A 20,648-nucleotide genomic window follows, 5' to 3' on the forward strand; every position below is an offset into this window, starting at 1 on the left:
TTCAAGCCTCAAATACGTAGTCTTCAATCCATTCTTCCTTCCATGTATCTCTCTCTCTCTCTCTCTCTCTCTCTCTCTCTCCCCCTCTCCCTCAGATCATTATTTTAATGTTCTTTCATGCTGGACTTTTCCTATCAGGCATCAGCCATGCACTTAACTCCACCAACTGCTGACCCTGACGTCATACAGATCCTGCCTACAAACACCCTGCTTCACACATTCATACGTTTTTATATCACTGTAACACATAAACAGTTCTGATGAACAGTTCTTCAGTGCAGCGCCCCAAACTGTTCAGTTAGGAAAAAGAATATGTAAACTGTCCTTTTCAACATACAAAAACACATACGTAAAATTCTCCCAAACACATTCCCATAAATATGCTCACAGGCATGCACACATCCACGTGCTCTCTCAGTCTCACATAACCCAAACATTCTATCACACTCGTTCGCTTTAGTGACTTAAATCATAAATGCAGGACATAAAATAGTCTCATTGCACAAGTGACCGGTTAATGCCAGTGATGACAGACAACACTATGTGTCACACAGTCCATTCCCATCTCCCCCTCACAAACAGCACCCATACCTACCCCTCACATCATACATTACTGGTAAGCAGCAAACGTCTCGTATTATCAGTCATCATCACAGTAGCTCAGCAGGTGGAGTGAACTCCCTTGTTGGTTTTCGTCTCCACAGCAACCGCCCCAAAACACATCAGCTGGAACTTCATACGGGATTTGAACTCCGTGAGCAAGTCCTTTAGCATTCTGCAAAGAAACGGGCAGATGAAAAAGAGAACTCTGTAGTGAGGTAAAAACAACTGCACGTAAAATGCGAATGACTGGGAATCACAGCCCACGTACACAGAAAAAGACTGCATACCTGAAAATGTCTGGGGAATTCGTTCCTGAATATGAAGGTTGTTCTATTTCAGGTTGGCTAACTGGTTTCTTTTTTCTTTTATTTCATCTCCTTCCTTCTTTCCCTCCAACAAATAATGAAATTAATGTGCATTTATACACCCCTTACCTTGTGGCTCTAAGCGCATTTAACAATACACAATATCAAATATATACAGAAAATTATTTGTTCAACTATTTATGATAGAAATATCCAAAAACTAATTACTTTTTTTTAACAGAAAAATACACAATGCAAGATTACTCACAATACAGAATCTGTGATGTAAAGCATGCCAACAAACCTCAACCCATAAAACCCACTTATTATCTAAGCTTTTCTGTCTGGTGCTGCGAGTCTCGCATAATGCTGAAGACTGCTTACACACATGAACCAAAAACACATAAGAACCAAAAAAACAACAGTAGTACAAAAATGTACTGATAAGTCACATCTATGCAATTAACGTCACTTCAGACAACACAAAGACGATGTATTTAGTTCATACACATGCAGCAAAACAGCCCAACTTACTGATTTCCTTCTTTGGACAGAGCAGGAATGCATTTCAGGGCGTCATTAAAAGCGGTGCTGAAACAACAAAAACATCCACATCAATCAGTCACTGTTTAACTGTCTTAGCTACTTCTCTCAGTGTTCTACACTAATGGTCTTTTAGTACAACACTCAGTGTTCTAATGGTCTTTTGTACATCACTCAGTGTTTTACACCAATGGTCTTTGGTGCATCACTCGTGTTCTACGTTAATGGTTTTTGGTACATCACTCAGTGTTCTACGTTAATGGTCTTTGGTACATCACTCAGCATTTTACACCAATGGTCTTTGGTACATCAAACAGTGTTCTTAACTAATGGTCTTTGGTACAACACTCAATGTTCTACACCAATTGTCTTTGGTACATCACTCAGTGTTCTACAATAATGGTCTTTGGTACATCACTCAGTGTTCTACAATAATGGTCTTTGGTACATCACTCTGTGTTCTACAATAATGGTCTTTGGTACATCACTGTGTTCTAATGGTTTTTGGTACATCACTCTATGTTCTACAATAATGGTCTTTTGTACATCACTCTGTGTTCTACAATAATGGTCTTTGGTACATCACTCCGTGTTCTACAATAATGGTCTTTGGTACATCACTCAGCATTTTACACCAATGGTCTTTGGGACATCAAACAGTGTTCTTAACTAATGGCCTTTGGTACATCACTCAAGTGTTCTACACCAATGGTCTTTGGTACATCACTCCGTGTTCTACATAATGGTCTTTGGTACATCAAACAGTATTCTAATGGTCTATGGAACATCAATCAGTGTTCTACACTAATGGTCTTTGGTACATCACTTAGTGTGCAACAAAAATGGACACAAATGTGTCATGTAGGCTTTTATTACTAAAAGAAAATATGCCCCCCACCCCACCCACCCTTCCCCTAAAAAAACAAACAAATTTACACTGAACAATACATGCACAGGCACACTTACAGACACAAACATGTTATATAGACTTTTGTTACCAACTAAAAGAAAATATGCCAAAAATAATCCCTTTTAAATTTACGCTGAACAATACAGGCACATGCGCTAATGGACACAAATGTCCTATGCAGACTTATTCCCACAGGGTAGACAAGTGTACTCACTCTGTCTTCTTGGTGGAGTACAAGGCCACTGTCTCTCTCAGGGCCATCAGCTCCAGGCGAGCCTGTTCAGTGCATTGTTCAAGGGTTAACAGCTGTCAGGGTCATTGTTCACGGGTTAACAGCTGTCAGGGTCATTGTTCAAGGGTTAACAGCTGTCAAGGTCACTATTCAAGGGTTAACTGCTGTCAAGGTCAGTGTTCAAGGGTTAACTGCTGTCAAGGTCAGTGTTCAAGGGTTAACTGCTGGTCAGTGTTCAAGGGTTAACTGCTGTCACGGTCAATGTTCAAGGGTTAACTGCTGTCGGGATCTGTGCTCAAGGGTTAACTGCTGTCATGGTCAGTGTTTAAGGGTTAACTGCTGTCATGGTCAGTGTTTAAGGGTTAACTATTGTCAGGGTCAGTACATTGTTCATGAGTTAATTACTGCTGCCAAGGGCTGTGCTCAATCACTCAAGTCCATACTGTATACAGTACACAATACATAACTGCCTACAGACACACTTTTGCACTTGGGAGATGTACACACACACACACACACACACACACACACACATGATAAAATAGTACACTGCCTAGCTTTGAACAGGAAAACGTGTAGTAAAGTCTTAAATATTGCAAATCCCCACTCTAACCCCACCCCACACACCACACCACCCCCCCAAAAAAAACCACATTCTTACACACAGGAAACCACCCAACACTTTCGTTTGCAGTGAGGAGTTTTGTGTCACACTCCCTGTTTAATTTTAAATACTTACCATGTCCAACTGTTGCAAACTAGAAACCTACCAGTTTGCTGTGTTGGGCCTCGTTTGCACATCAGTTTGACAAGGTACAGAACACTGCACAAAACCCCACCCTCAGATGCACCACCACCGAAACCTACCCCCTGTGCACCCCCCTCCCCCCAGTGGGGGTTGTGGCTCTCACCTGCAGGGCCCCGTGGGCACCAAAGGCATGGACACAGTGGATCAGCCGGGTCACCTCCTCCACCACCGCCTCCGTCACCTTCTCCATCACCCGCCCCACAAACTTTGGGGAGATGCTGAACACCTCCGCGTGCACCTCGATCATGCTCATCAGGTTCTCCTTCAGGTAGTTCCGCACACCTGTCAGTGAGTGAGTGTGTGAGTGAACCAGGTGACCAACATGGGACGGTGGGGTGAAGGGTGTGTGTGAGGAGGCCAGTGAAAAAACGTGGACCTGTATCAGTCGGTCTTACTGTGATGGAAACCAATGACAGCAGGTGAGGAGTGAAAGAACTGAGGTACCTCTGGGTGTCTATATGTAACACTGATGTTATGTGTTATGCATAATACCATGCGTTTTGCAAAGCACCAAGAGCAGTTTTCTGGACAGAGTGCTGGTTAATATCCATTATTATCATTATTATTTACTTTTTTTTTAAACAAGAGAGGTAAGAGGCAAGGCCTTCAAGACTCACATCGGATAACCACTAAATCAATCACAAGAATATAGAACATAAATAACAAGACCTCATCTCTTATATATCCACAGATTTTTCCTATCATTATAGTCTGCCATATTGTGCCCTTTTCCTGTGATTATTCATATATCTGAAAGTTGCTATATTGGTGGTTAATGATCTTGTTTTCCACTTCTATGTCTTCATGTGCTCTTGTGTTGTACAATGCACTGATACATATGTACTGTTTCATGCAAGGCGCTTAGAGCCCATCTTTGGGGAGTTAGCGCCATATTTGTACAATTTATTATCATTATTATCATATTGTGACCTTGACCTTCAACACCTGACCTTGAATTTCAATACAGATTATGTTGTCATCATGGCCACTCAATATACCCAGCTTGGTGAAAATTGTATGTAGACATGAGTACTATTGAGTTTTTACTGTTTTGCCAGCTAATGATCTTTGACCTCCTCCTTTGAAATCCATATAATACACAAATACTTCCAGCCAAACTGCAAATGTGAAACGCCATATCATACACAAACACTCCCAGCCAAAATGCTGATAAGGAAAGCCACGTAACATAAAAACTCCCACCCTTGTCTCTCTCCCTCTACCTTACATCCCCACCACCCTCTCTCTCTCCCCCTCCACCCTGACATCTTGCCCCCTCTCTCTCTCCCCTTCCCCCTGGCATCCCTCCCCCACCTTCTCTCTCTTCCCCCTCTTGCATCCATCTCCTCTCCCTCTCTCTCTCCCCCTCCCCCCAACATCCCCCCCCCCTCTCTCTCTCACCCTCCCCCCTGGCATCCCCCCCCTCTTACTCCCCCCTGGAATCCCCCCCTCTCTCTCTTCCTCTCCCTCTCTCTTCCCCTCCCCCCTTGCATCACCCCCTCTCTCTCTCTCTCCCCCCCCCCCTCACCGCCCATGCCATTCCCCCCCCCCCCGTCTCACTCTTCCCCTCCCCCCTAATACCCCCCCCTCTCTCACTCTTCCCCTCCCCCCTGGTACCCCCCCCCTCTCTCTCTTCCCCTCCCCCCCCTGCCATCCCCCCCCACCCTCTCTCCCCCCCCTACCCTACTTCCCCCTTGCACAAGCCCATCACTGACCGGCGGGAGCAGGGCATGTTTTCCAGCTGAAGTTGCCGCGGTACATGCAGGGCTCCATGGCCCCGATGATGGGGTCCGACTTCTGCTCAATGTAGCGGTCAAACAGCCGCTCGTCCAGCACACGGTATGTGCTCTGGGCCGCCTGCACACACACACACACAACGTGCATGTGCATGCGCACGTGCGCGCACACACACACACACACACACACACAAGAATCAAGAATATCTAATCCTTTGACCCATGTTGGGGTAAAGAGGATATAAAGTAACGACATACACCAAAACCTGAAAAGCAAACTATGAATAAAACAATTAAATTGGTGATAATAACAGGAAAAAAAAACAGTGGTCATATCATCTTGTAATCTTTCCTTTTTTGATGAATTCCCCCACTCTCCTCCCTGCTTTCAACAAAATGCAAAAATTAAAAATATGCATGAGCACACACACACACACACACACACACACACACACACACACACACAAACATAAACACACACAACACACTCACAAACACCCACCCAAACACACAGACACAGATACACAGACACAGACACACACACACACACACACTGTCACATCATCTACTGGTAAACAAACACAGCGTGACCTGACCTGTATCCCACATCTATCACAGACATAACACAACGAACACACACCATAAAAGAGGCAAAACAGCCAAGCAGTTAAACCCTTGATCTTTCAATCTGAAGATATTGGGTTCAAATCTCAGTTTGCAGCAACCGGTGTGGTTAGGGTGGAAATTTTTCTGATCTCCTAGTGTGCATACTGAAAAACGAATTATCATGTTCAAGATCCCATAATCCATGTCAGCTTTCTGCTGGCTATGGAAACAAGGACATATCCAGTGTGTGCACCCCCAAAAATGGAGTATGGATGCCTATAAGGGTAAAAAGTCATACACACAAAAGCCCACTCATATGAGTTTCAGTTTCAGTAGCTCAAGGAGGCGTCACTGCGTTCGGACAAATCCATATACGATACACCACATCTGCCAAGCAGATGCCTGACCAGCAGCGTAACCCAACGCGCTTAGGCCGTGAGGAAAAAAAAAGGTGAATAAATAATACATAAGCTTACACAAATAAATAAATAAATAATAACTATAATGTAAAAAAAAAATAAATAAATAAATAAGATAACAATGATGATAAATAAGCAAATATCATGTGAGTGAACACGGGTATTGCAGCTCACAAACACAGAAGGACAGAAGAAGCAGCATGACAGATAATTTCTGGTCATTATTCCACACACATTACAGATACGGTCCATGGAACACAAAGCAAGACGACATCTAAGCATTTGCTCTGAACACATATTTCATGACCGTATTTCCACCAATGACCTGTGAATGAAAACTTTAAAAGTTATTACACTATGTGAAGATATAGGAGAATTTTTAAAATTCAAACTGGTAGAAAGTCGTTTATAAGTAACCCGATATTCCTCAATTACAACTATTCCCTTTTGTTTCAAATCTCTTCTAAAATTTTTTTCACTGACATACAATGGAGGTACATATCCTTTTACTGATGATCACAAACAACCAGAAATCAAAACAATGCTCAGAAACGATATCAAGAAAGCCGTTAAGAACAAACCAGAAAAAGGGAAGGTTCTGGCCACCTAACACTGATAGTTCCCTGTGGTCTGCTGACGCTAGGACTGCAACGGATGAACCTGGATGTGGCTGTGTACGGGGGATTCAGAATGAGCGGCGTGGGAGTAAACCAAATATACGGAAGCATTTCTTTGTTGTGAACATGCAGAAAGCAAAGCAAAGAGAGCACTACAGAGTGTCAGTACAGTACCTCAGCAGCCTTGTGCATCTCCACGTAGCCGTGTCTGTTGAGGTTGTCGATGATGCGGGGGATCACCACCTCCAGGGTGTGGTTACAGTCACTCAGCATGATGATCAGACGTTTGTCCTGGGAATGCACACACACGCACACGCATGCGCGCGCACGGACACACACACACACACACACACAAACACACACACACACACACACACACACACGAACCCACTCACATGTGTGCACGCACACACGTACGCACGCATGCACACACATACACACACACACACATTCACACACACAATGCACACATACATAAAACATCAGATTGCCTAAACCAAACCAAAGTTTGTTCAAGCTGGTTTTTACCCTACATACACTGCATGTGTGCAGGGTTTCCAATCAGCTATTTAAGATAAGAAGTACTGTATTATCACATATAGAGAATCTTTGTTTAATTATTCTTATATTCTTACATATTATCCAATATTCACAGAGGAAAGAGACAGTCTGCTGTGTAATTGTGAGCAGACCTACAACCACCAAGACTGTCAGGCATGACAGCAGAGTGGACACAGCACTGGAATGTCAATCCTAGTGTCCTGGGTAAGACTGTCAGCTGCATTTGACTGAAGGCGGAGATTTTTCCTATCTCCCATGGCAATAAATGTGCAGAACTGCAAAAGCCTGAAGTCCAGTCATGTGTGTATACATGCAGAACATCAAGAACACGCTGTAAAGATCCCACAATCCAGTGTTCAGTGGGTTATGGAAACACAAACATAACCTGCATACACACAAACTGAACACCGAGTATGGCTACCTATATGGCAGGCTAAAAATGGCCATACACATTAAAAAAAAAGAAAAAAAGCCCACTTGCATAACATAAATGAAGTTAACCATAACAGATATCATACATGGATCAAACAATGACAACAATGTAGTCAATACAAGTCTAGTCTATGTGTGACAAGGTGTGTGTGTGGTACTGATGGTCATGTATCATTTGCTGTCATGTTCCCTCATGGTGACCTCAGTTTCCATCCCCTTCCACTTCCATGCTTGGGGCGAGTCCTGTCTAAGTCTTCAGCATCATCAGATTTATAAAGGACTATCTCTTGGGAGGGTGGGGAATGGATGTTCACTCAGTCTGGTTTCATGGCCAAGTGGTTATTGTTGTCAGTATGGGACTTAGTAGGTGTTGTCCTCAATATGTTAAACCAGAACAGACACACATGAACACCACAAAAGTGATTCAGCACCAGTGCAGGGTCTCCTCTGATGTGTAGCCTCTTGGCTACCTAACATCAAAGGTTCTCTGTAGATGCCAATACTGGGACTGCAACAGATGAACCTGGATGTGGCTGTGTATGGGGGACTCGAATGAACATCGTGGCAAGTGATGCCATTGAAACCGTGTAGATGGTGGAGCAACAAAAATAAATAATAAAATAAATAAAAGAAGCATCAAGTGCTCAGTGCTGTCCTACCAGTGAGGGCAGATGCTCTTCATCATCATCCATTTCTGCTTCACGTTCTGCTACAGACTTGGGCAGGTGGGAGCTGCAACACAGGCACACACAACACACAGCGATAAACTAACAGCCGCAACAAACACAGGCAAACACCATACAGTCAAACCGTCAAACACTAACAGTCACAACCAACACAGACACACACACCACACAAACATTAACACCCACAACCAACACAAGCACACACCACACAAACATTAACAGTCACAACCAACACAGACACACACCACACAAACATTAACAGTCACAACCAACACAAGCACACACCACACAAACACTAACACCCACAAGCAACACAAGCACACACCACACAAACACTAACAGTCACAACCAACACAAGCACACACCACACAAACACTAACACCCACAAGCAACACAAGCACACACCACACAAACACTAACAGTCACAACCAACACAAGCACACACCACACAAACACTAACATCCACAACCAACACAGACACACACCACACAAACACTAACATCCACAACCAACACAAGCAAACACCACACAAACATTAACACCCACAACCAACACAAGCACACACCACACAAACACTAACACCCACAACCAACACACACACACACCACACAGCTCAGACAAATCCATATGCACTACACCACATCTGCTAGGCAAGTGCCTGACCAGCAGCATAACCAAACTTGCTTGTTCTGGCCTTGAGTGCATGCATATGTATCTGTGTAACCTATCAGAGTGGATTTCTTCTGCAGAATTTTGCCAGAGGGTAACACTCTCAGTGTTGCCATGGATTTTTTCTTCAGTGCGCCAATTGCATGGTGCACATGGGACCTCCACTTATCATCTCATCCAAACGACTAGATGCTCAGTTCGATTTTCCAGTCAAACTTGGGATAAAGGGCGAGAGTGGAGTTCTTCTTCTTCTTCTGCGTTCACTCGTATGCACACGAGTGGGCTTTTACGTGTATGACCGTTTTTACCCCGCCATGTAGGCAGCCATACTCCGTTTTCGGGGGTGTGCATGCTGGGTATGTTCTTGTTTCCATAACCCACCGAACGCTGACATGGATTACAGGATCTTTAACGTGCGTATTTGATCTTCTGCTTGCATATACACACGAAGGGGGTTCAGGCACTAGCAGGTCTGCACATATGTTGACCTGGGAGATCGTAAAAATCTCCACCCTTTACCCACCAGGCGCCGTCACCGTGATTCGAACCCAGGACCCTCAGATTGACAGTCCAACGCTTTAACCACTCGGCTATTGCGCCCGTCGAGAGTGGAGTTCGAACCCACATCCTCACAGACTCTGTATTGGCAGATGAGCACCATAACCATTCTGCCACCTTCCTGCATATAGACACGACTACCCTACACATACAGTGGAGGAGATGAGAGCTGTTGGCACAGACCTGCGGTTGTCAAGCTGCTGGCGATGCAGGGGAGGGGAGAAGGCCAGCTGCTCCAGGCAGTGAGCGAAGGCCTGCAACAGCTGTGTGCACAGCACCGTCGCCTCCTTCTGGATGGGACGCTGGCTGAAGATCTGTACACAGAAGTGTTTGTGTCTGTGTAGCTCCGTGTGTTGGTGTGTGAAGGGGGTGTGGCGAGGGTAAGGGGGTGAGGGGGGTGTTCCTCTGTGTGTGTGTGTGTGTGTGTTCCTCTGTATGTGTTCCTGTGTGTGTGTGTGTGTGTGTGTGTTCATTCGTTCTTTTGCTTAACGCCTACCCACATTTGTGATTTTAGATGAAAATCCATTATCTCCCCCACCCCACCCATGCCTTAAATCATCACTACTTTCCCTGTTCCTCTCTCCTCAATAAAAAAAAATGAATGATTGGATACATCAATAGAAACAAAGACACACATAAAGAGGTACACACACACTACCACTGCACATGACACTGGATTTCATCATGTCCAGTGGTAGTGTGTGTGTGCAAGTGTGTTGTGTGTGTACCTCTTTGTGTGAGGGTTTGAGGTTTTTTTCTATTTACACATCAATCATTCTTTGTTTGTCACTGGTTTTTATCATGTCCAGTGGTAGTGTGTGTGTGTGCAAGTGTGTGTGTGTGTACCTCTTTGTGTGAGGGTTTGTTTTTTTTCTATTGACACATCAATCATTCATTTGTTTGTCACTGGTTTTTATGATGTCAGGTGGTAGTGTGTGTGTGCAAGTGTGTGTGTGTGTGTGCAAGTGTGTGTGTGTGCAAGTGTGTGTGTGTGTGCAAGTGTGTGTGTGTGTACCTCTTTGTGTGAGGGTTTGTTTTTTTCTATTGACACATCAATCATTCTTTGTTTGTCACTGTTTTTATCATGTCCAGTGGTAGTGTGTGTGTGTGCAAGTGTGTGTGTGTGTACCTCTTTGTGTGCGGGTTTGTTGTTTTTTTTCTATTGACACATCAGTCATTCTTTGTTTGTCACTGGTTTTTATCATGTCCAGTGGTAGTGTGTGTGTGTGTGCAAGTGTGTTGTGTGTGTACCTCTTTGTGTGAGGGTTTGTTTTGTTTTGTTTTTCTATTGACACATCAATCATTCTTTGTTTGTCACTGGTTTTTATCATGTCCAGTGGTAGTGTGTGTGTGCAAGTGTGTTGTGTGTGTACCTCTTTGTGTGAGGGTTTGAGTTTTTTTTCTATTTACACATCAATCATTCTTTGTTTGTCACTGGTTTTTATCATGTCCAGTGGTAGTGTGTGTGTGTGCAAGTGTGTTGTGTGTGTACCTCTTTGTGTGAGGGTTTGAGTTTTTTTTCTATTTACACATCAATCATTCTTTGTTTGTCACTGGTTTTTATCATGTCCAGTGGTAGTGTGTGTGTGTGCAAGTGTGTTGTGTGTGTACCTCTTTGTGTGAGGGTTTGAGTTTTTTTTCTATTTACACATCAATCATTCTTTGTTTGTCACTGGTTTTTATCATGTCCAGTGGTAGTGTGTGTGTGTGCAAGTGTGTTGTGTGTGTACCTCTTTGTGTGAGGGTTTGAGTTTTTTTTCTATTTACACATCAATCATTCTTTGTTTGTCACTGGTTTTTATCATGTCCAGTGGTAGTGTGTGTGTGTGTGCAAGTGTGTTGTGTGTGTACCTCTTTGTGTGAGGGTTTGAGTTTTTTTTCTATTTACACATCAATCATTCTTTGTTTGTCACTGGTTTTTATCATGTCCAGTGGTAGTGTGTGTGTGTGCAAGTGTGTTGTGTGTGTACCTCTTTGTGTGAGGGTTTGAGGTTTTTTTCTATTTACACATCAATCATTCTTTGTTTGTCACTGGATTTTATCATGTCCAGTGGTAGTGTGTGTGTGTGCAAGTGTGTTGTGTGTGTACCTCTTTGTGTGAGGGTTTGAGTTTTTTTTCTATTGACACATCAATCATTCTTTGTCACTGGTTTTTATCATGTCCAGTGGTAGTGTGTGTGTGTGCAAGTGTGTTGTGTGTGTGTACCTCTTTGTGTGAGGGTTTGAGTTTTTTTTCTATTTACACATCAATCATTCTTTGTTTGTCACTGGTTTTTATCATGTCCAGTGGTAGTGTGTGTGTGTGCAAGTGTGTTGTGTGTGTACCTCTTTGTGTGAGGGTTTGAGGTTTTTTTCTATTTACACATCAATCATTCTTTGTTTGTCACTGGTTTTTATCATGTCCAGTGGTAGTGTGTGTGTGTGCAAGTGTGTTGTGTGTGTACCTCTTTGTGCGAGGGTTTATTTTTTCTTCTATTTACACATCAGTCATTCTTTGTTTGTCACTGGTTTTTATCATGTCCAGTGGTAGTGTGTGTGTGTGCAAGTGTGTTGTTTGTGTACCTCTTTGTGTGAGGGTTTGTTTTGTTTTGTTTTTCTATTGACACATCAATCATTCTTTGTTTGTCACTGGTTTTTATCATGTCCAGTGGTAGTGTGTGTGTGTGCAAGTGTGTTGTGTGTGTACCTCTTTGTACGAGGGTTTTGTTTTTTTTCTATTTACACATCAGTCATTCTTTGTTTGTCACTGGTTTTTATCATGTCCAGTGGTAGTGTGTGTGTGTGCAAGTGTGTTGTGTGTGTACCTCTTTGTGTGAGGGTTTGTTGTTTTTTTTCTATTGACACATCAGTCATTCTTTGTTTGTCACTGGTTTTTATCATGTCCAGTGGTAGTGTGTGTGTGTGCAAGTGTGTTGTGTGTGTACCTCTTTGTGTGAGGGTTTGAGTTTTTTTTCTATGTACACATCAATCATTCTTTGTTTGTCACTGGTTTTTATCATGTCCAGTGGTAGTGTGTGTGTGTGCAAGTGTGTTGTGTGTGTACCTCTTTGTGCGAGGGTTTTTTTTTTTCTATTTACACATCAGTCATTCTTTGTTTGTCACTGGTTTTTATCATGTCCAGTGGTAGTGTGTGTGTGTGCAAGTGTGTTGTTTGTGTACCTCTTTGTGTGAGGGTTTGTTTTGTTTTGTTTTTCTATTGACACATCAATCATTCATTTGTTTGTCACTGGTTTTTATGATGTTCAGTGGTAGTGTGTGTGTGCAAGTGTGTGTGTGTGTCTACCTCTTTGTGTGAGGTGGGTGTTTTTTTCTATTGACACATCAATCATTCAATCGTTCTTTGTTTGTCACTGGTTTTTATCATGTCCAGTGGCAGTGTGTGTGTGCAAGTGTGTGTGTGTGTGTGCAAGTGTGTGTGTGTGCAAGTGTGTGTGTGTGTGCAAGTGTGTGTGTGTGTACCTCTTTGTGTGAGGGTTTGAGTTTTTTTTCTATTACACATCAATCATTTTTGTTTGTCACTGGTTTTACATGTCCAGTGGTATGTGTGTGTGTGCAAGGTGTTTGTGTGTACCTCTTTGTGGAGGGTTTTTTTTTCTATTTACACATCAGTCATTCTTGTTTGTCACTGTTTTTATCAGTCCATGGTATGTGTGTGTTGCAAGTGTTTTGTGTGTACCTCTTGTGTAATTGTTATTTATTTTTCTATGACAATCAATCATTATTTGTTTAGCACTGGTTTTTATATGTCCAGTGTAAGTGTGTGTGTGCAAGTGTGTGTGTGGTACCTCTTTGTGAGGGTTTGTTTTTTTCTATTGACACATCAATCATCTTTGTTGTCACTGGTTTTTATCATGTCATGTATGTGTGTGTTGTCAAGTGTGCAAGTGTGTGTGTGTGTACCTCTTTGTGTGAGGTGGTTTTTTTTCTATTGACACATCAACATTCTTTTTGTCACGGTTTATCATGTCCAGTAGGTCAGTGGTGTGTGTGTACCTTTGTGTGATTGTCTTTCACACAATCATCGCCTGTACTCATATTTCAGTGTAAATCTATTCAATCATATTGTTTGTCACGGATTTATCATGCCCAAGTGGTGTTGGAGCAGTGACTATGCTGTGTCTGGATGGTTGCAACCAGGTTGTACTGGTTATGATCAGTGGAGTTCCATGTAGGTGCAAGTGCTGTCCTGGTGGCCTCTCTTGATTCATGACACATCAACTCATCAATAGTCTATCATGTTTTCATCATGTCCATCTGTTGGTGTTGCCTTTTTGTGCTGTATATAATCAATCATCATTTGTTGATCTACTGATTCATCATGCAGTTATATGTGCTGTCTTTGATCAGAATCTAAATCCATCATGAATGCATCCTTATCATTATGCATACTGTTCATATATATATCATGTTTTATTATCATCATGTTTCATACATTCTCATTATCTATATTATCATCATTCATTCACATTTTTCATCCATCTGCATCATCATCATTATTAGTAGTATAAGTTGTTGTTGTCGTTATTGTTGTGTTGTTATCATCATCAGTATCACTGTCACTGTACACACCTCTGGTTCGCCAGGTTTGTTGAGCACCACCACCTCATGCAGATGCTGCACTGTCTCACTCACAATGTTTTCAAACAAGGCCGGCTGAAACAGCACATTGATTTCACATTCAGTGTCAAAGTGGTCAGTGGCAGAGTGAGAGTGAGAGAGAGAGTGATAGGTGAGGTGTGTGTGTGTGTGTGTGTGTGTGTGTGTGTTTCAGTTTCAGTTTCAAGGTGGCGTCAAAGCAGACTGATCCATATATACCGTATCACAACTGCTAATTCAAGGTCCATGATTTTTCAACAGATTCTTGCCAGGTACGATTCCATTGCTGCCATGTTTTGGGTGTGTTTCTTTTACCAGTACTGTGTGCATTTTGAGTATGGGACATCAGTTTATCATCCTGCACAAACCATGATCACCCAAAGGTCTAGAAGACAGGGAAAGAAAATAACCAGCTCAAGCAAAACTCAAGCCTAAAACCTTGCATCTCCTTGTTTACTAGCTGGGTGCTTTGCCAATGAGGCCTCACTCCTCTTCATCATGTTATTGATGTCTTCAAGCAAAAGATTTTGCAAATTCCATGAATTACCATATTTTACTGAAAATGTGACAACAAGTTTTCCTTAACTTCAATCCATGAGCCTTGTAACACAGCGCACCTAATTTATGGAAACAATCGGTCAAAACACTGTTTTGAATCAGAACTGTATCTAGATGAAACATTCCTGGTGGGGGATATGAGTGAAACCTTCCCATGACTTGTTGTTTATCATTTTAATGTATGCCATATAAAATGATGCACTACACTTGCTTTCTTCTCTTTTTTTTTTGGATGTGCCATAATAAATCCAAACACCTTGTTAGTAAAACACAGCACCCAAATTCCAAGAAAACAAGAGGAAAAAGGGAGGGCAGGGGTAGTCTACATACCAGCTGTGTTGTTCCTCCACTCTCGTCGTCCGTCTCCACCGACCATGTCTGCTTGTTGCACAACAGCTTCACATCTGGCCAACACCACAACTTGGATTCTTTTGTTGATGCTTCGCTTCTCTCTTTCACTTTTCATGATTCACGTGTCCATGGTTCAATATATCAGTCCATACATTTTCCTCCTCAAGTTTCAGACATGCTGCTTTCGATCCGGATGTATTTTGTGCGTATATAACACAATGATCTCCATACAAACTTTTTAATGTACAATAAATAAATTATTGAAGAAAAAGAGCAAGAGAGATATCAGATATTAAAAAAAAAAAAAAAAGAGAAAAAAAGAAACATATACAGCTGGAACCTAAAATGTGCGTTAATATCCTGACATATTTGTGAGCACACTCACCAAAAACATGCATGCATGATTGCCCCCATCAACCCCCCCCCCTCCCTTCCCCACCCCACACACACACAGATACACACTTCACACACAAACACTCCACACGCCCTACGTACATACAGACTTAAATCGTATCTCAACCCCTCAAACATGACAACACTTCTCACCAGAGATGGCCTGTTTGAGCAGCGTGAACATGCAATTGGTGCGGAGGTCAAAGGCCAGGTCCTGTAGGATGATCATGGAGTCCCCAGTAAGGTCAAGGCCGGCCAGAGTGGCCACACACGATCTGACAACACACACAACACAAAAAAAAACGTCATCATGTGCTTACTGTGGTTCTTCCTTTTTAGGCCGTACCTCATGACAGTATTTAAGTTGCACCTCTTGACTGTAAAGACGTTATGATGGACTGTTCATGGCAGAGACAAACGGGAAAGAAAAATGGAGGCTTAGCAGAGGACATGTCATGAAGATGATGTTTTGATCTGTTTCAATGACCTCCAGTGGGCACCAGTGCATGCAAACACATCCATTTCGCAACATTTGTTTCTCCATGATGCCAAAGTAACAATAGAAAAAGAAGTGTTAAAATGACAAGACATGACACACAGACAGAACTCAGCAGAAAACTGCCCAGTGCATAAACCCTATGCACTGATCAGATGAAAGTCTGTCTTTTATAGTCTGTGTTGTCACACATATCACTTACGTGTGAGTGGAATGATCTTGTTTTGTTTGTGTAAGTTTGTGTTCCGTGTGATCTGTATTTGCAAAATTCATATTTATATGAACCACAAAGATGTGACAAGGAATGTCTGGTTTATATAATGCTTAGCTCTGTTGGTACAGCACTAAGCTTGCAGTCCAAATGTTCAAGTTTGAATCACAGAAACCCCAACATACAGATATTGGCATTTTTGCAGCCAGTCTTGACATGTTGTCACTCTGGTGGTGTGAGTGAAGTGTCAGACAGGTGCCATCCCCTCACCATCTTCAGATGGTTATCCCCGTTGGCCACATCACCTGAAGTGGGTGTCAAAATTAAACTATAATGTAACTAAGCTGTGACAATTAGGAAAATACAAAACATTCATATGCTCATCCTTTAAAAGCCTTTCACTGTCAACACATACTGTGCACTGATTAAGAAAGTCCAGTTAATTAATATTCAAGGGATTAAAAGCAGCAGCAACCCAAACCCTGTTATCCCTTCACTCACGCAAACTCTCTCACATATCACCGATATTCTCTTTCACTCACACACACACATGCACGCAAACACACACAACAAACACACATGATTACCTGCAGCTCTTGTTGATGCATGGAGGATTCAAGTACGCACGCACACACACATGCACACACACTCACACACACACACACACACACACTCTCTCTCTCACACACACACAAACACACACACTCTCTCTCTCTCTCTCTCACACACACACACACACAAACACACACACACACACACACACTCTCTCTCTCTCTCACCACACTACGCAAGGTGTGTGTGCACAGCAAGAAACCCAAACACTACCTGATAGTTCTGACACAGTGAGGGAGCCAGGTGCCGGCCACCACAGCCTTGGGGGTGGAGGGCCACAGCCCAAACTTCTCCCTCTCCGTGTCAGGCAGGTTCTCCAGGGACTCCGGCAAGAAGGCAGCACGCACAAAGTTGGCAAACAGCCCCACCAGCTCTGCTATCATTTGCTGAAATTGAAAGAAAGACAGTTAATTAACGTAAAAGCAGCAGCAACCCAGCCCCACTATCCCTTCACTCACATGCACTCTCTTACACATCACATGTACAGCTCTTATTTACCAGCAAAACAGCAACCAATGGGTATCGTTCAGACGCTTTCATCTGGACTCATAATCGTACGAGTCTGCACCAACACAGCTGATATGACTGTCCAGGGACAGAATCTAGGAACTGTTTAACAGTTCACTTACCTGGGATCCCTCACTAGCAATGAAGGATCCAAACCAGAAATCCTCACACGGATATCAAACACAACATCAGCACCATCCATACTGAAACCTGTATGCAAGGACAACATCTCCAAGAAACACTAGGCTCCAGCATAGGCCTGTATTCCATATTCCTGTCTGCATCTTCCTGTTTGCATGCGAGTCATGAACCCTCATAATATATTTGGAAAGAAGAATCCAAGCCATGGAAATGAGGTATCACTGCAAGATACACTGGTCATATCACCAATGAACAAGTGCGCCAAATCATCAAGCAGCACACTGGACCATACACATAGCTCTGACATCAGTTAAGGAAAGAAAACTATATTGGTATTGCCACGTATCAAGATCCCAAGGCCTTACTTCACTGCCACAATGATAGATAACTTGTCATCGAAATATTCTAACTTTTCCCTGGTTTGCATTCAGTTTGTTGACAGAAATACTGGTAGCTTTAGCTTGGGGAATCTTTCTAGATTCTATTCATAGCTAGAAACCCCATCTACGTCATGAGGCAGTCCCTTCTTTCAACGTTTTGGTTGGGTTACTGCCGCAGTGTTTGCCTGGCTCCTCTCCTCGCTTGCTCAACAAAATGTAGGACCCCGTGCTCAGGACACGTGATCATGGTTGTATGAAACCAATCAAGACTGCTTTCTTTTAGCTGATGCTCGAAAAGAATTGAAGTGTAAATTGGAAGGAGAAGACAGTGATGAACTTTTGTAGGACGATTTGGTAAAAAATAAAGGGAGCAATGAAAAGACTGGCCAGGATACGACTATCAGTGAGTGATGCCCACTTTACAGCTGTAGCAGACGACAGAAAGTGACCAAATTTTTAGCAGGACAAAGTGTGAGTGATTTTCTTGGCACTCAACCAACACGATATGATGAGAACTGGATGATGTGAAGGTGTGTGAATGGGGTGAAGAGGAGGGGGGTGGAGACTGAGGGGGCATGGCCCTACATCTGTATCATCACTTGGAGAGGTCACAATGTATTGTATATCTGTCTCTTTTTGTGTGTGTGTGTGTGGTTGTTCTAGTATAATTTGTGTGTGCAAGTATTATCCATTTGTCAAAAAAAATGATATTTTAGTGCAAATTACCTAATGTTTAAAGTTAACAAGTTGAAAATGTGACGAAAAACAAAACACTGATTTCAAAACAACAGCAAGTCACTGAAAGTAAATAAAATGGGAAAACATCATGTGTTTTGTATTCTTTATTCATTTACCTTTCAGAAATATATATACTTTTATGGATCTTTCTCCAATAACAAAGAGCACAGAATTTTTTGAAAATATATACACGTTTTTTTTTGGGGGGGAAACCCTGGCAAATAAATTTCACTTAAATCTTATTTTCCTAGCAACAAAAGGGTTAATTAAAGTTGACAGAGGGAGATCTGAGGTATAAACAAAAATAACAACGGACTGACAATACTGCAGAACAGACTGGTAAACTATGTGCAGAAACAAAGAACCTGTTAGGCAGAACAAACGCTAGTGACAAAGAACATATTAGGTGGAACAAAATTTACTGTTCTTGCAGTTTCACATCTAAATCATGCATATCGCATGTGCGCTGTGGTTTGTATCTGTGTATTTGCATGCATGTGTTTGCACACATCTGCATACTTCTTCATCCTTAATTCTGTTAAGAGTCAATGGGGCACTGCACAAAGAACTGTTCATTAGATTCATCCGGGTCTGTTGGTTGTGTCAAGATCTACTTAACATGTTCTTTTCTCATGTTGAATTAAGGAGGAGTGGTTTCCATGAAATAAAAATTTTAAAAATCTTACCCAATAACAAAATATATAGCAATATATTGTGAAAGAAGAGAAAAAAGTCTACATTACCTTTAATTTACTATGTTTACTGGTGTCGGATTTGAATCCTTTTTCTGCTATCTGCAAGAAGAAAAAGCAAAACATTAATACCAGCTGCCACCAGTTCAGTCACTAGACGATTCTTCCTTTGGGTACCAGTCTCTTAAGATCTAACAAACCATGCTTTGACTGTCACTGCAAAGAACTTTGCATTATGTGACAATGTTCTGATAATCAAACCCCACATTAACTACCATTCTGCCACCCCCTACCTTTTAGGTAAGAAAAGTGGAATATATGAAATTCATCTCTTTCCCTTTTCGATAAGGAAAAGTGAACATGAATTGCAATCACAACTTATAAGTTAACATTATATTTTTCTTGGTCACACAGGACTTTCACACAGTATGAATATGCATTGTTCAATACACCATCGCTTGAAGAACTGTTTCTTGCTTCAAGTTCAATGTGTACTAATTTTCACATCACGTATAATGTATGTGGCAGATCTGACCAGCTCAGCTGAAACTTCCTTAGAGATCTAACACCACTTGTTTTCCCTGTGCGACTGATTTCTCTACATTCAGCACTTCTTTCAAATCTTCCCTGACTGAAAACAACACTTCTTTAAACCAATGTAGAATCCTCCCATGCCACTTCACTGTTCTTGTTGTGTACTTCTCATGTGTGTGTACTTGTGCATGTGTGAGTGTTTGTGTGTTTGTGTGTGTGTGTGTGTGTGTGTGTGTGTGTGTTTGTGCGCGTGAGTGTGTGTGTGCACGCCTCACCTGCTTTGTATGGTCAAACTCCCCAGAGAAGTAGGCCTGGCCCAGCTTCCAGAAGTCGGGGAAGTTCTCCGTCATGATCTCCGTCAGGTCCTCCACAAACATCACTTTCTGGGGGGTGCGGTCACGCCACCCTCCTGCGTGAGCAGCATCAACAGTCAGCCACTCCTTACATACATGTTCGATTTCAGAATTTAAAAAAGTGCCATGACAAAAATTATTATTCAAATGAATTGAAACTTAGAAAAGAAAGTCCACAATTAAGTTTGATTTCAGAATTTAACAAGGTGCTAAGGTAGAAATTATCATTCAAATGAACTGAAACTTAGAAAAGGTATGAAACAAACACATGGCAATAACTGTGTGATGTTCGACTTTCGTAGCCCAACTACTTTCAAGTTATTAGATTCTGAATAAAGTACCTCACAATTTCCTGCTGCACAGCCAAAACCCCTCAAGCTGGGCAGGCTGACCAAGCTGTA

The 20,648-nt window shown here is 42.3% G+C and overlaps 1 protein-coding gene across 2 annotated transcripts in view; it reads right to left on the reverse strand.

Annotated features, from left to right (window-relative positions):
• Positions 1-99: 99 nt before the first annotated feature.
• Positions 100-20,648, reverse strand: part of LOC143300159 (exocyst complex component 2-like) — a 35,696-nt gene continuing 15,147 nt past the window's right edge. For both annotated transcript variants that reach the window (XM_076613706.1, XM_076613707.1), the window contains exons 14-27: positions 20,170-20,303; positions 19,412-19,462; positions 17,116-17,288; positions 15,737-15,858; positions 15,170-15,243; positions 14,255-14,338; positions 9,869-9,999; positions 8,432-8,504; positions 6,954-7,070; positions 5,117-5,258; positions 3,505-3,683; positions 2,576-2,637; positions 1,443-1,499; positions 100-775 (exon numbers count right to left, since the gene is read on the reverse strand). In XM_076613706.1, the coding sequence (XP_076469821.1) occupies positions 661-775; positions 1,443-1,499; positions 2,576-2,637; positions 3,505-3,683; positions 5,117-5,258; positions 6,954-7,070; positions 8,432-8,504; positions 9,869-9,999; positions 14,255-14,338; positions 15,170-15,243; positions 15,737-15,858; positions 17,116-17,288; positions 19,412-19,462; positions 20,170-20,303 (1,514 nt within the window). In that variant the 3' untranslated portion in view covers positions 100-660. The remainder of the gene's footprint in view (positions 776-1,442; positions 1,500-2,575; positions 2,638-3,504; positions 3,684-5,116; positions 5,259-6,953; positions 7,071-8,431; positions 8,505-9,868; positions 10,000-14,254; positions 14,339-15,169; positions 15,244-15,736; positions 15,859-17,115; positions 17,289-19,411; positions 19,463-20,169; positions 20,304-20,648) is intronic.

This window comes from Babylonia areolata, chromosome 26, assembly GCF_041734735.1.
Source record: "Babylonia areolata isolate BAREFJ2019XMU chromosome 26, ASM4173473v1, whole genome shotgun sequence".
Classification (NCBI taxonomy): domain Eukaryota; kingdom Metazoa; phylum Mollusca; class Gastropoda; order Neogastropoda; family Buccinidae; genus Babylonia; species Babylonia areolata.